Source organism: Pocillopora verrucosa, chromosome 4 (assembly GCF_036669915.1).
Source record: "Pocillopora verrucosa isolate sample1 chromosome 4, ASM3666991v2, whole genome shotgun sequence".
NCBI lineage: Eukaryota > Metazoa > Cnidaria > Anthozoa > Scleractinia > Pocilloporidae > Pocillopora > Pocillopora verrucosa.
In genome coordinates, this window is record NC_089315.1 from 4,513,450 (window position 1) to 4,527,782 (window position 14,333).

Sequence of the window (14,333 nt, forward strand, 5' to 3'; positions counted from 1 at the left end):
TGAATTCATGTTTACGTATTACTTAGAATGTAGTAATATCTTGCAGAAATTTCATGTCCTCTGCTTGTCGTGTTCTGGTGGACATTTGCAAATAACGAAATACGGTAAAAATTGCCCGTGTTATTGGTCTGTTCGAGAGGACATGCTGAGGGATTTTCAATATAAAGAAGATAGCGCTCTCGTCTCGCATAGTGTGGTACTTAAAAACTGAACGAGAGTTAATAGTATGGTAAAGATTATCCAGCGTTACGTAGAACAGGTACTATTTGTGATAAAGCAATGAAGAGAGTTTTGACAAAATATTTCAGGATTTTTGAACCTTAAGAAATTAATTTTTTAATTCGTCTTTGGAATTCCACATTATCATTGTTACCTTTTCGTATGTTCGGGCATATCTGGTGTTTTTTTGCCGGACAACAATAATTTAAAGGTGTTTTTATTTAGTAGAGAGGTATTTTTCTATGCAGATAAAAAACATGGTTCAGTTTCCTTAGTTATTGAATCGCGGGCCGACTCCGATGGAAAGAAACGGCGTCAGTAATAGCTGAATTTCAGGAAAATTTTGACTGATTTGGTGTAAGACGCTTTTAAATCTATCGCTTGCGTTCTATCTGTATAGGTTATATTTTTTGTGTTGCATGTTAGTCTTCATATCACAAATAATTTCGTAGAAGTCCTCATATTTACCTATCTATTTAAATGTTTAATTTCATTTTTTCACGTCGCTTTTTACGAATTTGAATCAAAGTTGTATCTGGTCGTCGCTGTCATTACCGCGGACGGTAATCCTCTCACGAACTCACCTCCAGTATTTGCGCTACGAAACGAATCTTACAAATATTACAAAAACAAAGAACTCGTTGGGAATAAATGGGTAAAACAGTTTTCATATTTACAGCCTTCCAAACCAAAACAACCGTGTGCATTCAAATTTGTGTATATTGCAAAATGTAAATGTATTCTCTACTTCGTATGAAATAATTATATGTAGTCTTCGTTCATTAGATTTAGGTCAACATCGAACTGTTCTGAGTAGAACCTGGAGCCTAAACGGACCTTTTAGGACAGATTTACGGGCCTCTGTCTGAGCCAAAGTGCTTTTGTTGTCATGAAAGAACTTGATAATTCACTCGACAAGCAGAGTTCCTTTCGCGCGAGGGGTAAATGCCGAAGTCGCCCTAAAACGTATTTCTTTACATGTGGCAAGCAGTGCAAGAACAAGTATGGAATCTTTAGTGGTTGAAACGAAAAAAACTTTCATTTATTACGGCAGCTTGAAATTTTTTATGTGATCATAGAAAAGTCTTCATCGGAAATGTAGATGAACAGATACACCGCATTAAATGACATGATACAGTATACAGTGATATTGACATTCATAGGGGATGATTAGAAATGATTTTTAGCCTAGCAGAATACATCATTTTAAGAAGATGACAAAAAAGGTAAATACAAGGGTTAGTTCTTGTCGTTCTGCGGCGCAACAAATCGCCCATTTTGGTTTCACATCCTGGGAAGGCGGGCAAAGGCCTTAAAATCCCTCAATTTCGCTACTATATCCAAGACGACACATGGACTAAATTGTTGCATTTAAGCCAAAAGAAAAGGCGTCGTTTGTGCGAGTGTGTTTGAGAGTCTCACCTCCGGCACTCAGCTCTCTCCTGCCAACGTTCGCCTAGACAAAATAAAAAAACGCATACAAAGCTTGAAAAGCATTGACACTTGCCCTGTGCAGGGTAGCGGCACCTTGACCTTAAGAACAAAACATTTGTCAGTAACGCACGTGCACACCACGCGGCGGCAACGCCGCCTTGTTCGAGACCTTGGATCTTGAAAGATTTCCAGTCAAAGACGCTTTATAGTAAAAACGTAAGCCCTGTCACTACAATTTTGCGTAACAAGACCCCTGTTTGACGGTGCCAAGGTAAAGAGTACCTCCAACCGAGAAGAAAGGGGGCAGTTTTCACAAATTTGCCCTGGGAACGAAACACCATTATTTACACGGTCAGAGCTTCTATGAAGGTTTGGCACAAAGAAATCTGGATGCGTGATTCATTCTGTTCCTTTTATTACCTCTCTGCCTGTTTAACCAGTTTGTGGGAAGAAGAAGTCCATGGTATATTGCAGTCAACTCTTGGTGAACTTTGATCAAATCACCTTTGCTAATAATGTAACACCACAGTTCCGCTTAATTCGTCACTCACGCACTTTTAACTTTTCACAAAATAGCCTTTTCCTAAAAATAACCACACGAATTGTGTCTTTGTATCACAACACCGTTATCACACAAAATAAAATAATAAGCTAAAAATGAAATACGAAATCATGACGCCTTTTTACCATAGCGCAAGGTCAATTTGACTGTTCCCTGCCTCAAAACAATGTTGATTAATAGGGCCATGTTTTCGTTCAGCTGTTTCGTCACACCTTCGTGAGTCTTTCGCGCTCTGCGATTTGCGCAGCTTCCAACGAAAGTCTCTATATTGGAAGATACAAAATTCACTAAAACAAGCTATTTTAAACTTTTTCGTCAGAAACGCCGTCGACAAGAAGTATCTCGAACTGCATTAGATGCGAATTGGTTTAAGGTGAGAAATGAACTTTGGCAGTCAGTCTTCCTTGCTATTGATGCAATAATGAGGCCGAAAATGATTACATTTGAGGCAAATGAGAGATATTTTTGGAGCTTATCATCTTATCTTGCACAGTCTGTATGTGTCTATTTTCTCACCGAAACAAAATTACATTTGAAAATTGAATTTGCGTAGTTTAATCTGTTAAAATTATTGTAATCCGGCGGAGTTCTGACAATAGCTTGATCACATAATTTAAAAGCACTCAGTACCTTTTTTAAAATATTTTCTTCCTTGCCTAAGAGTAAGATTCTATTTTTACACAAACAATAAAACCAGGAATAGAAAATAACCCCTGAAGTCTAAGAATGTCAAGAGACGGGGGTCATCAAACAGTTACCCGCTAAATTTCAAAGTTTCTTTCCCCTTTTTCAACCAAAACACGCAGATTGTAATTTTGTTACAAATTGGAGTTCTGCCGGAACTATTTTTCATGCTCGAAAAGATTGGAAATTTAGCAACACTTGAAGACAGAACAGAACGCTTTTGTAAGAACAATTTCAGGCACAATATCCCACATACCAAACTGTGTTCGTGACCTATGTAGATATTTTCATGCGGATCTGCCCTGTTTCCGGGCGGATGCCATTGACTGACCTCATTGTACCTTGGACTGTCGCGTAAACAAACTTAACTTTCAAGCATTAAAAACGTGACGAGCGCACGAAAAAATTATTTAAGCCGTCAACACGGATAATTTCATGTGTGTATCTCTACACGTTCCCATGAGGCTACGAGCTGAAGACAACGACAATCAAATTTAAAAGCAAAACCGAGCAGAAGCAGGAATTGTGAATGAGCTTCGGTCGTTTAATTTTTTGCTACAACAAGGAAACGTTCGGTTTGACATGGGTCACTGTTGGTCGTGCATGTGTAGAGAAAAAAAAGCTCTCTTTCGTCGAGGAGGATGCCTAGAAGATTGGGTTTTCGTAGATTCCGATTTTGAAGACGACGAAGAAACATTTTACCGAGATGAAGCCCTCGACGAAATTCTGTCAGCCTTCGAGGAAGCTCTTTCTTGGCCGAAAGAACAAAACGACTTCCCCAATTCGACGGCCATTGATGCTATGAACGATATGTTCTGCATGGCTTCTTCAGAAATGTCTCGCTTGGCTTCGGGTGATAAATTTACCGAGGCCGATGAAATAGCCGATGCTATCGTAGAACTCTACGACGTTTGGGGAGAGAGTGTCTTTAGCTCTCTGAACGTAACTTTTTTTACGAGAGAAGAGATTTCGCTCAACCGGTTTACCATTAAAGTTGGACAATACTTGAAACCAGAACCGTTGCAGGAGCGAGAAAATGACATAGCGGTCAAGCTGTATTTCTTCATTGTTTACGATATGGACCTGGAGAAATATGTTTGCACGTACCACTTGGAATACAGAGATTTTAGTGGCATGACTGCTGGAATTTATTTTCTGAGGCTTAAATGTCGCAGAGGAAGGTTCCAGGTTGCATCTTATGGCGAGAGTTGTCCAGTATACTGGAAGATTCGACAAGATGTTTTGAAAGACTTCTCCAAGAGAAAACGGACTTTTATTTCATGTTAATATAGTTTTGAACCCTCCAAGGATTTGAGATCGAGAATATGCACTGTCATTCACTAGCTGTAGATAGAAGTCTCTTTAAAATCACAGGAAATTTGTGATATTTGGAAAATTTCTACTCTTCCGTGTCTCCTATTTCGAGTAGTAAAATCTTCAGTGATCGTTAGTCATATTTTATCCAATTCACAATGAGGAAGTTTTGTAAATAGTGTACGATCTACAAGGAGTGGAAATATATTTGTTTTCGGTGTGTTTGGTAAAGAATGGCAAGCGGAAAACTGAAAACTATGTATTACGGTTCTCATCGCCGCTGTTTCATACCAACTGATCACTATAAACTATGAATAAAACAAACATGACGAAGTTAAGAGTTGACCCATTAGTCCAGAAAGCGAAATCGGAGCTGCTGTTTTGCGAAAAATAAACCTCCGAAATGTGTAAAAGATCTAAAATGCTGCCACAGTCTTTTGTTGATTTTTTCAGCCGAACAAGTAAGTCTAGACATTTTCGAAAGGTCCAATTTTTGGTTCAAGTTTGAGCCTTTTACGCCCGCCGCCGGCTGAGATTGACCCGATCCAACTTTCTATTAACTTCGCAATACTTGAGGCGTCCATTATCCCTGCTGCGATTTCAGTCACGATGACAAAAGTTGTGGGGTTTGGTGACAGTCTCGGACAACTTTATTTACTTTATAAAGCCCTCATTAGTGACCCCGCAGGACGCGCGGTTCTCCGCTCGCGGGAATAGAGTAGTTAGAACGAGTCGGGGTGAGGTCTACCGGGGGTCTGGCACTAACAATCTGAGCTGGACCCCTTACAGACCAATAGATCGCCGACTCGACTCGCGCTGGTCAAGGCTCGTATTTTCCTGCGGGCGAAACACACGCGCCGAAGCGATAATGAACAGGACCTACTCGCAGGATATTGTATTTTGTGGAGGAACCATTGCGTTATGATGCTTTAACAAACACCTTATTGAAAAATAAGGTGTTTATTAAAGCATTAGAGCTCAGGTCAGTGTGTGCTGCAAGGTATTGCATGTTTGAAACGGAGTTTGTATGGCGACATCTCAATGGGGCATCAATGATTGACAAAAGGACTTGGCAACCTGAGGATTATAACAACGTTCCCTGGAAAAGTCTTTCGGTCTCAAAATTTCTCTGTCAAATTCGAATCCCCCCACCTCTCTGTAAAACGTGAAGAGAAAAAACTTGACATGTCAGTAAGGTTGGGAAGGGCGTAAGGACCTGCGAAGCGTGCAGGACTTTTGTTACTCAATCTAGGTTAGGATTTCAGGCTGTATCTTGGATAATTTAGCCTGAAGTTTTTTTTAAATTCGTCAATCGTAATCAGTTCAGTTCAATCTTTCCCATTCTTGGCCACCTCTGTTCCCTCTCGCTTAGTTGTTACTTCAGTGATTCTTTCGGTTTTTGCAAACCTTTGAAACTGTATAAAAGCAATAAAACTGTAAAATCGTTTTTCAAATTCTCATTCGTTTATTAAGATTGAAACTCTTTTGGCTAAAATCTGACCAAAAAATCTACATATCTATCTACAAAGCTATACAAGTCTTTTTCCCATCCTATATACAACTTATCATTTTGTTTAAGAAACTGAGTCATCCTCTATGTTGGAACTCTATTTAGTGAGATACGAAAACGGAAAATCACAACGATTTTCACTATATTCTCTTATTGTCCACGCGATTGCTTGCTTGAAGCGCTCAAATATATCTGCGGTTTTTCTTTGCTGACTTTCTGATTGGATCTCTGTGAACTCCGCGCTGTAAAAAGACTCGACTCATGAAAAGAATGAACGAAATCGTTTTCCGTCACTCGGGAGTTACGGCGCTTGCACAAAGTAATGAATTTTCTACGATTTCTCATTTGTGGACATGGTTTACTTTGAGATTTGCTTCAAAGTACTTTTTGATAACTTATGTAAACGATTCTACTTAAGTTGAAAAAGAAAAAAAATTGCCTTTCAGGCTGAGTATGAATTATCAACCAACCAACTGCTCAAAGCGACCTGGCTAGAGAAGGAAAACAAACCGACCATAAACATCCCAGATTTCCTTCGACAATGGGGCTAATTTGGTGATAAACACCAAACGAGAGAGTGAATGCCGGAATGAATGAACGTAAAAAGTGTAAAAACAAATAAAGCAAAATTACAAAAATAAAAAATAATCCGATATTTTTTTTTTCGTAAGCTAGCTCAACATGTTTGGAAAACGAGAGAGTAAAACTCTTAAAAATTGGAATAACATCCAGTTTGAGGTACAACGTAAGTACGCGGTAATACGATAAAAACTAAGATTGACGGCATATGATAAAAATAATAAAAATGACTCCTTAGAAACAGGGTAAAACGAAGGGCCTTGACGAGGAACTGTAAAAATTTTGTGAAATACTGGCAACGGAAGGCTCATCTGTATAAAAAAGAAAAAAAATCATGACCTAAGAACCAACTGAAGCGAACGGTATCCGGTTAGATCGCTCCATGGTTAGATCGCTCCAAGTCAGATCGCTCCATACCGAAGTCAGATCGCTCCACTCGAAAGTTAGTTCGCTCCATCAAATAAGTTATTTCGCTCCATACATAAGTTACTTCGCTCCATGTAGAAACCTAATACACTAACTTACTTCTGATCTACTTCTGATGATGTGTATTGCGTCTTGCGATCGGTCGAACTACCGATGTTGGAACAAGTGTTTCAGTGTGTAATGAACGTAGAAAACTAATAACCTAACTTACTTCTGATCTTTGTAGTTTATAGTTGATGATGTTGCTTGCGATCAAGTTGCTGAAATATAAAGTGATCGACGATTCGTTCACTTGAACCCACCAAAGCGAATTACCAATGATGAAATAAGTGTTTCAGTGTGTAATAAATGATGAAATTTCCCTTATCCTTATGTCTTTTATCAACCTTCCACGTTAGTTTTCTTCATGGAGCGAAGTAACTTATGTATGGAGCGAAGTAACTTATTTGATGGAGCGAACTAACTTTCGAGTGGAGCGATCTGACTTCGGTATGGAGCGATCTGACTTGGAGCGATCTAACCATGGAGCGATCTAACCGTAAACCGAAGCGAACATAATCACAAAGCACTAAAGCAAGGCAAATAGGCATATATATATTTTACCTTTCAAGTTGTACCCAATCTTGAATCAAATCATACCAAAGAATCTATCAAAAAAGAAAAAACGAAATGAAGCATGTGATGCTTACCTAAGAGTTATGCTTTACTTTGAGATCTTCAGGGCGCAGTTGTCTCTCTCCTTCACTGAGTAATATTTTAAGAGCCCTTTGAAGAAGAAAAACCCCCATTTCTCTCTTTTTCTTTTGAGGCCAAGATGCTGCCCTTCCGTAATAATCACCTCTTTTCTTGTTTGTTAGTCGTGGAAGGCCTGAAATAAACAAAAACAATAACAACAAAAGAAACATAAACTGAAAAGCTTTAGTACGAGTCTCACCGGGGATTGTGTGATCCTTTTTTATGCATCGAAAAAAAATTGGGGATGAAAGGACACTAAGACACTAAGGGCGGATTGTTTTTGATCTGAGTAGGTCATGGACTCAAATCCAAAATCGCCGGCTGGAGCAGTCTTAGTAGTCCAGGATAACATTTGGCACTCGATTTAACCATGGTTGAAAATACAACGAAATGATAAATATTCAGAGGGATTATTTCAAAATTCGATTAGGATTAATTGACCATTTTAACCGATACTGGATTATGTAATTTGGATGTGTTCAAAAGACAAGTGACATTTTCAACCTTTGAACGCCTTCTTCTCAGCTGTCTGTTGCTTTAACAGAGTGTTCGAATCTTTCATTTGGAGCAGTGGCTTGTCATATTGGTTTCAAGATCTTCACCCTGCTACTCATTGGAATTAATTCCGCCTGAAAGAAGTTTAGTCTCCCTCGTGGCCTTTGTGTGATCTTGTCACACAGCGCGTTCAACACGATAATTATTTCAACTGTTAATAAAAACTACTGTCATACAAGTGACTATCAAACACTGAGAACATAATTACCTAGTGCATCTATCATGCACGCTTCCCTCGTGTATGCCTCCACCGGAATGACACTCTGAAAGATATGGAGCGACACAACACCAAGCCCAGCTGCCCAAATATCACGGATTTGTTGAATTTTGGGATTTTCCTGTTAAGGCAGAGCAATTTCATTAGAGTTTACAAAACAGTCTGGGATTGCATTGATTTTGCTACACGTTAATTGGTTTAGAAAACTCGCGCTAATCTCCTCAAAGAGTTGCAGTGAGTTGACTACTAGCGTTTTCTGTCCTTGAAGCCCAGAAAAGTGTGTCGGGTTTGAGTTCTCGCTGGATCCATAAGATATTTACCTTGGATGTGATTGGCTGTTGCTCTTCGCGGGTTCAATAGCACTTCAAACCATTGTTCAATAGCGCTGCAAATCCCAGAGAACTCCTGCGAAGGAGCCAGTAACTTACGGCTAAAAATTGCCGATACAATGTTCGAGAAGAGGTGAAGTTTTTTACAATTTGTATTAAGGAAAACGATTCTTCTTTTGATTTATTTGTAACTGCATCGTTGGTTCTGTTACTCAAAACAAAGATGTTATCATTAAAGCTTTGTATCTAATATTGCAATATGCATGGCATCTCTATGTACCTTTGCAGAGTTCATGGCTTCATTAAGATGTGCGTAGGGTCTTGATCGCTTTCCTTTTCCCACGTAGAATATCGCCAAGATAAACACTCGGAAGACATCATCAGGGCTCATACTTTTGGATCTCGTTGGTAGATTTTGAGTGACACGCGGATCAATAAGAAGATAATTAAATGAAGATTTTTCAGTCCTATAGAAAGTAAATGTAAGCTATGTGATACATTAAAGAAATTTGCTAACTGATCTATCAGAGGACATACCTGTACATGACCTCATCCAATTCATTAGCTATTTTTTTTGTTTCGTCATGCATAAAACAATTCAGTTTCATACTGCTGAACGTCTTTTCGATAAAAGATTATGATGGTGTATAAAATATGGTTGGAATAAAATAAACAACAATATCAACGACGTTCATATTTACTGTAAATAAGTTCGGACCACATTTTTACATCATCTGTAATCTTATATGAAAAAGAAAAAAAAGAAAAAAAAACAGACACTAAACAAAACAGAATTTATTTGTAAAAAAATTGCACTTAGTCCATAGAAGAAAGTTAGATAGTGTTCCCGGTTACATCACTTGAAATCATTGATTACACGAACGACTCACCCCTCCCTCCAATTCTTTTTACAGGTGAATTCTATGCACATAGACTCCTCCTCCTCAAACAAATCTGGCGTTTCTGCTTTCCCCTCCAAATGTCTCCTTAGCTCTGGTAGATACTCACTATAGAGTGATTCCTAAGTAAAAAATAATTGTATTTAGGATACAGTTAACAAATTAATGCATACTATGGGAAAATCTAGTTCCCAGTGTCTCTCTTCTTCTTACTACCCTAGAACCAGAGAGAGTGGGGCAAGGGTGGAGAAGGGGGATCACAGGAAGGTAGGTCCACTCACAAGCTAGGTGATCTAGCACTTTGAACCATTTTCCATCAAATGATGTAAAATTAATAGAATCTGAAAGGCCAATCATAACTTGGGAGAATATCACCACAGGCTGATGATAGAACTCGAGGAAAAAACTAGCCAACTGCTTGAGGCACAGGACAAATTTGGTGGCCAAGTCACCATAAATTTTAGTTTAGTGAATGGTTGAGAAGGGAGCATGAATGTTCTTGACAATCACAGAGTGAATAAACTTAAGCCAATGTAAACCTGAACTAATTTAAACTCTCAATTGAGAATTCTCAGTGGTTGGCAAACCCACCAGATTTGTTTGTCAGAATTTTTTTAGGCTTTCCAAACCTAAATGACTTTGCTCATCATTTCCTTTGAGATTAAGAACACAACAAACAACAAATTATATTTGCAGAATGTTTTTGTGTTTCAAATAATACGCAAACAAAGGGTAAAAAACTTAACTAAAGCGCTATATGTAAACAGTTTGTGGTTTTCAGGTTTGGTTGCATTTCCTGAACTTTATTGCAATTGGTCTGTATAAAAATTTATCTGTCACAATCAAATTGAACTTATCAGTAAAACAACAGAAGTGGTCACATTTTTCTAAATTTTGCAGAAGTGCAGTAGCAACCATTTGTATTGAACTAAATGAAAAACAGAAACTGCAAACTCCTTAGTTCAGAGCACAAAAAGAAATTTTGTGCATGGGAAGGGAGAAATCTTAACACAAGACAGTTACTTTCAACTCAGTTTTATTGTTGATGGCTCTCATGATAAGCCATTGTGACTTAACTTCAACACCAATACTTGATATATGTACCCACACCCTGGCAGTTCCAAGTTAATATTCCCTGCTTTGCTGTGTTAGTTTTTACCTTTGAATCCATTGAGCCACTCTGTAGCCGAGCTAACCGTTTTATATACACATTTCTAGTGCTTGTCATGATTGGACCAGGTATTTCTCCATACTTTTGTAGTTCCATCCTGAGATCATTATTAGAAAGTTTGAAAAGATTCTCTGGCACAGTTATGGATTCATTGATGATAGACTGGTCCAATATTGTGCTGCACTCCTTCCAGTCATAGAATATGGTGCTATTGCCAAAATAAAACTCTGCAGGGTCTTCATTATCTGAATATAAGAGACAAGAGGTTAGTAAGTGAAAAAGGGGAATAGAAAATATGTCTGAGAAGTAACCCTTTAACTCCCATGAGTGACTAAGACAGAATTTCTCCATACAATATCGATACAATATCGAGTAGACAAGTGATGAGAATAAAGAAAAATATCAATTAGGAGATTATTAACTGATCCATCACTAAATTCTCTGTCCAGACTAATATCATAAGAACTGTGTAGCAGACAGTAGGGAGTATTATTAATGAGATCTTGAAAGTGAAAGGGTGAGGGCACCATAATTGAAACAAATCTTTCACTGTGCAGGGAAATATCAGCAGGTGTATACCAGCACTTTGAAAAGAATGTATCAAATATCCTTTTTTTTGCCATGTTGTGGAATAATTACCTCTTCAAACCCTCCCAGGAGATTTGGGTTCAAAACAAATGTGACCTTTGATGGTTTTAAGACAATTATTGTGAACTAGATTGAGTTATGGTCAGAGAGGAGAGGGTAGCGGACATTGTCACAGTCTTTTGCAAAAGTTAGAAGAAGTTAACTAAATTGGCCTCATTGTTCATGCAAATTTTTTTCAGCTGATGTCTTTTAACTTGTACCATAAATTGAAATGTGGGAAAAAAGAACTGCAATCTTTTGATATCCAAACAAAATATAATCAATTCTTAACTTATACTATGTACCAACCATGCTCTTGATAACTTGTATGTTCCAGCCACTGCTTTGCACCTTCTTCTACAGTTTCATCACCATCTACAAGACTTAAAAGACCATGTTCAAAGGAATAAGTATAGGTGATAACATGATTTCAAGTGTAATTTGGTGTCAGTAGTAAGCATAACTAAATTTTTCAAAGACAACAAAATTACAAGAGCCTGTAGGGCAAGTGCCACATAAAGTCCTTCAAAAGTTTATAAGTGCTTACCGTATTACACCAAATTGCAGGAGAAATCAAGTTATTACTTGTTAATAATGTACATGAAAAAACATCACAGAAAGTCAAGAGAGGTGAAATTTTGAAAGTGAGTGCACCATTTGTAATTTGCATTGTATTACAACTTTACACTTGTGTTACATGAGAATGCACTCATTTTCAGCCTATCGGAAGTGTGGAATTTTTTCATGTGCATTGTTAATGGAGAAATAAAATCAAGTGATGTCTATTAAGGGTACTCTCTCAAAATATTGTTGTAAGTTAGACTACATAAAGCCCCATTAAATGTTGAAAAATAATTTTCAAAAACCCTGGAAAGAACACCATCCTGATAATGTGGGAAGGAGCTCATGATTGTAGTTAGAAACCAGGGCATCACTCTTTCTGGCTGCTACTATCAGTTATAGGCTTGACTCAAGAGAGAGTTCTATGTACATGTCAGAGAAATAATTAAAAAAAAAATAGTATGCTCTGTGTAAAGCTATGATCATTTTAGGTTAGGGTCATAATAGCCTTAAACCCTTTAACCCCTGAAAATGACCAGCTTCTAATTTCTCCTCACAATATCACCCATGAATCAAACATTAAGGTTGCGAAAATCAAGGAAATGATCACCACCTCATGAAGCTCTTGATTTTTACCCAAATTCTCCTTGTAAGCCTTTCAGGAAATGTGTAGAGAACAGTATGGAGAATATGCATACTGATGTTAGGGTGTAAAGGGTTAAAAAGTGAAAAATGGCTGAAGGTACATGTGCATGTAAACACCAAAAGTGAATATAACATATGTTATACAATTTATACCTGTTACTGGAGATACTTAGTTCAGTAATCTTATCGACCACTGTTTCATCCAAGTCACCTGAAGAAACATCGGCACTAAACCAAGGATGCAAGTTGGGAAATGTAACCACTGTCTGATCAAGCAAACTGTCTTCTGCAATTGCTGTGTAAAATGACTCACTGAATCCACAACTGACTTCACCAACTGGCTGTTCATGTTTCATTCCATCCCATTTTTCTTCAGGAATACAGGTTTTAGATTCGTCCAAGCTTATGTTTGACTCTACTTCTAATATAAATTTGATACACTGTTTTGCACTGGTCCCTTCGGACAAGGAGGCAAAATCCAGAACATTTTGTCCTTCATCATCTGTTTGATTGAGATCACCTCCATGGTTTATCAATAACTTTAAATTATCCAGCCTTCCCCAGAGAGCAGCAACATGAACAGGTGACATTCCCTCACTAGATCTGACGTTAGGATCTGCAGTCCTCAAACAAACCTCCAAAACCTCTGAAGCTTCCTGATCCTCGTGCCCAGCCAGCAGATGGAGAGCAGTAATACCATCCTCTAATTGATCAGCTCTCGCTCCATTCAAACCGAGCTCCTTAGCAAGACTGCAAACGACAAATGGATGAAAAAGGACCTTACGACTTGTTTGGTACATGTCAATGATACCTTTTTAACAAACCGCGCATTTCGATTGACCAAAAACAATCAGAACAAGAAAAATACCGATGAAAATTCAGAGTTAAAACATGTGTATTGCTTGAAACACAAGAGGTTGCCAAGTTTATTTTTCCCGTGTAATTTGTTTCAATCGTTCATCTGATCGGATGAGGGAGAAGCTTTAAAGTTTTCAAACCGATCAAAGAGTACAGGTAAGGAAAAACCGAACAAAGAGTACAGGTAAGGAGAAAGAACTTATACTTTTCGATCTTAAAATTCTCTGTGATCGCAATTACACATAACGGGTGAAAAAGAAATTGCTCATGAGACAAAAAAACGGCAACAAATCACAGGAACACATGATTGTCACATCACATGATTGTCGCTTGGCAGAACATTGCAAAGTTAACTCAGTACAAGACTACATATAGGAGCAGCATTTCCATTAGATCGTTTATGTCGATGAGTTGATAAACTACTGCAGTCTTCTGCTCCGATCGCTGATATTTATTGCAAATAAGTCAGCTATCGAAGCGATCAAAACAGTCATGCAAACCAACTTCACTTCATGAGCAAACGAGAAATAGATGCATACGTACCTATAATTTTCTGATGCGATGGCCGAAAACAGTTCCTTGTCCATGCAGCTGGTTAAAATCGCTGTAGCTGCATGGCCCAGACAATCGTAATTCAATCATAAAAATTTAAAAATTGATAAAGATTAAAAGGAAGGTATAAAAAAGAAACAGGCGAAGAAATTATCATGTCTGCTGAAGTTTACGTCGAAATTGGCGCCGAAATATATCCCAGCATTCCATGTAGTTAGAAGTGTCACACAATCGCTTGGACATCACCAAACATATTTGACACTCAAGACTTCAGCATTTCTTATTCCTTTCATCTTCAAATTGATGTATGTAGAGAGTTCAATTTGGAATTCATTCTTAAAATTAATCTTGCAACATTTATCACGATTACTCCGTGACATATCTGAAAGAGCTATAGAGGCTCTCAATACTAGCGTGACGTTATCGTAACGTGACGTGATGTCCAGACTGGGAACA

The 14,333-nt window shown here is 38.1% G+C and overlaps 2 protein-coding genes across 2 annotated transcripts; one reads left to right on the forward strand and one right to left on the reverse strand.

Annotated features, from left to right (window-relative positions):
* The first annotated feature begins 3,279 nt into the window (after positions 1-3,279).
* LOC131769912 (uncharacterized) lies at positions 3,280-4,545 on the forward strand. The gene has a single exon (XM_059085635.2). The coding sequence runs from the start codon at positions 3,482-3,484 to the stop codon at positions 4,184-4,186; it is 705 nt and encodes a 234-aa protein (XP_058941618.1). The 5' UTR covers positions 3,280-3,481; the 3' UTR covers positions 4,187-4,545.
* A 1,130-nt stretch (positions 4,546-5,675) lies between these two features.
* LOC131769906 (ankyrin repeat and LEM domain-containing protein 1) lies at positions 5,676-14,052 on the reverse strand. The gene is made up of 9 exons (XM_059085630.2): positions 13,869-14,052; positions 12,621-13,217; positions 11,571-11,644; positions 10,623-10,879; positions 9,455-9,585; positions 8,845-9,031; positions 8,227-8,356; positions 7,418-7,596; positions 5,676-6,613 (listed from the first exon to the last, which is right to left on the reverse strand). Exons 1-8 carry the CDS (start codon positions 13,910-13,912, stop codon positions 7,418-7,420), a joined length of 1,599 nt encoding a protein of 532 aa, XP_058941613.2. The 5' UTR covers positions 13,913-14,052; the 3' UTR covers positions 5,676-6,613.
* Positions 14,053-14,333: the final 281 nt, after the last annotated feature.